General features: G+C 32.8%; 1 protein-coding gene across 1 annotated transcript; it reads right to left on the bottom strand.

Annotated features, from left to right (window-relative positions):
* Positions 1-648: 648 nt before the first annotated feature.
* On the bottom strand, positions 649-1,712 carry LOC132625045 (uncharacterized). The gene is made up of 3 exons (XM_060339817.1): positions 1,477-1,712; positions 1,315-1,366; positions 649-1,206 (listed from the first exon to the last, which is right to left on the bottom strand). The coding sequence occupies exons 1-3, from the start codon at positions 1,617-1,619 to the stop codon at positions 1,036-1,038; spliced, it is 366 nt and encodes a 121-aa protein (XP_060195800.1). The 5' UTR covers positions 1,620-1,712; the 3' UTR covers positions 649-1,035.
* Positions 1,713-2,307: the final 595 nt, after the last annotated feature.

Raw genomic sequence — 2,307 nt, 5'->3', positions numbered from 1 at the left:
CACATAAAAAAAAATGGAAAGATTAATTGTCTTCTTATGTTTAATTTGTCCACAAAGCTTGAAATCATGGAAACCAAAAAAAATTTGAGAGAGGGGCGGCCCCACCCATCGTGGTGGTGGTTGATAGAAGGAGAGAGAGAATTTTTTTTAGGGATTTGAGAAATGAAATATCTGAAATGGGTAGTGAGTGAGAATAGAAAATGTCAAAAATTTATGAAAAAGGAGAGAGAATGATAATATATATTAAGTGATTAATATTGTTACCATTAAAAGGGGGATATGAGATTGGGAGTGCTAAATTTTAGGTGTATTTGTGCACCAGTAACTGAAAATTACTGTGTAGCTATATTAGTTAAATTCAAAAAGTATTTAGTTATTATTAGTAATTAAAACAAAAGGTAGTTAATATCACTAATTATGTACTAAAAGTAGCTATAACACGTAATTTTTCCTTTAAAATATTAATAGTTGTTTAAAATATGTGGACCACAATTTTTTTTTTGAGCCCACAAACGGACGACGAAGTGCCCAAACCGGTGCTTCTAATATAGTAGTAATGTCTAATAAGAACCCGATTTTCTTTTTCAAAAGAAAGATTCCATACACAAGGTTCCTTCAATGAACTAAATTTATCCTGAATTTCCACTTTAACCAAAATCTCTGATGATGCACAAAAGTTTTGACAAAAAGACGAAAAGAGAATTCAAGTCATTAATTGCTCAAATTAGTAAGCATTTACCCAAAAACTCGCCTCTCAATTGACAACTAGTGCAAGTCATCCTCAAAGTTGACATGTACATATAATGTTCAGTTGAATCAAAGCCCAAAAAAGAAAAATCGTACTACATATTTACATATTGTTTGCTCACGTCACAACCTAACAGGGCACTATTACACTACCCATTAAAAAATAACAAAAAAAGAAAAAAAAAGGTAACTCCCTCAAAGAGGGATCTTGACTTACTTATACATCTTATCATTATGCTTCTTAAAGTAAACAAAATTGTGATTTTTTTTTTAATCTCTGTGTATTGCTCAAGCTGGAGAGACAGAGGTAAATCCATATTTATCAGACAAGTTGGTTCTTGTCGAAGGTGAAAAATGCTCCATCTGCTGAATAAATTGCACGTCGTGTACCAAAGGATTACCGGTTCTTCCAGGAGGAGAACCGGAGTAACAAGATGGTGAATTTCTTCCATCTCTAGTCTGCATTGGAAACAGAAATTAAGACGTATAATCGACTTGCCAAATTAAAAAGAAGTACGTGAAAAATCATAAGACGCATGCAAGATTTGAAGTCATTAGAGAACAAACCTTTTCAGCGACAATGTTGAGAATCCCACTTCTTCCATCAAAATTCTTCTGGCTGATCACATGAATTTTCCAAATGTTATTTCTCAAGAGATCTCACAAATATAATACCCCATTTTGATAAAAATATTAAGCGTGAATTATTGGAGTAAAAGAATTAAGTACCTGTTATCATTGCAATTTAGGGATTTGAGGAATTCAGGAAGAGTAGAGGATCCAAGTCTTCTAGGCTTAGGGCAAATAGGCGGCACATCATTTTCTACATTTTTCTCCTCAACAAAAATGCTCTTCGCTGAAGAATGATACATCTGTCTCTCAATGTTTCTCTAATTAACATATGAAAAGTGTAATTCTACTAATTAAATGTCACAAGTAAGAGAACTTGTGACACTTTCTATAACTGTTCCTGCTTATTTATACCTTTCTGGAAAACGATTACACATGTTTTTACCATAAGTTAACATCGGCCACAAGTTGTGTCTCAAAGACTGGGACAAAGAAAGAGATAAAATAGTGATTAGTGAGGTGCACTGGCTTATACAAGTTTAGTTAGTTATAGTGAAAGGTTGAATGAGGCAATTAATTGCTTGGCCAAGATTTCCCGTAACTTAAGGTATTTGACTATAGTTTATTTTTCCTATTTCTTCTCCATTTCTCATCTTGCCTATAATTCATTTGGTCCAAGTATTTAGGTTTCCTAACACTTATTGCATTCATAATTTAACTCAATTCTCTGCTTATGTTTTGAGAAAATTATCTTTTAACGTATACATGCATTTGTTAATGTTAACTTCTTTAATCATAAGTAGGGTTAGGGTTGTCACTGTATGCCACAAGTTAATTCCCTAGATGATCACTCAAGTTTGGAGAATTGCCTCAAAATATCACTTTTGTTACTTTTAAGACAATACAATCACTCAATTATCACTATTTTCCTCAAAATATACTAAACACCTCAAAAGCCTCCTTCTTTCCTAGTTGGTATGCTATGTCATT

Source organism: Lycium barbarum, chromosome 12, assembly GCF_019175385.1.
Source record: "Lycium barbarum isolate Lr01 chromosome 12, ASM1917538v2, whole genome shotgun sequence".
Lineage (NCBI taxonomy): Eukaryota > Viridiplantae > Streptophyta > Magnoliopsida > Solanales > Solanaceae > Lycium > Lycium barbarum.
Note: the sequence above shows the minus strand (reverse complement) of the source record. Positions and strands in the feature narration are given on the sequence as shown.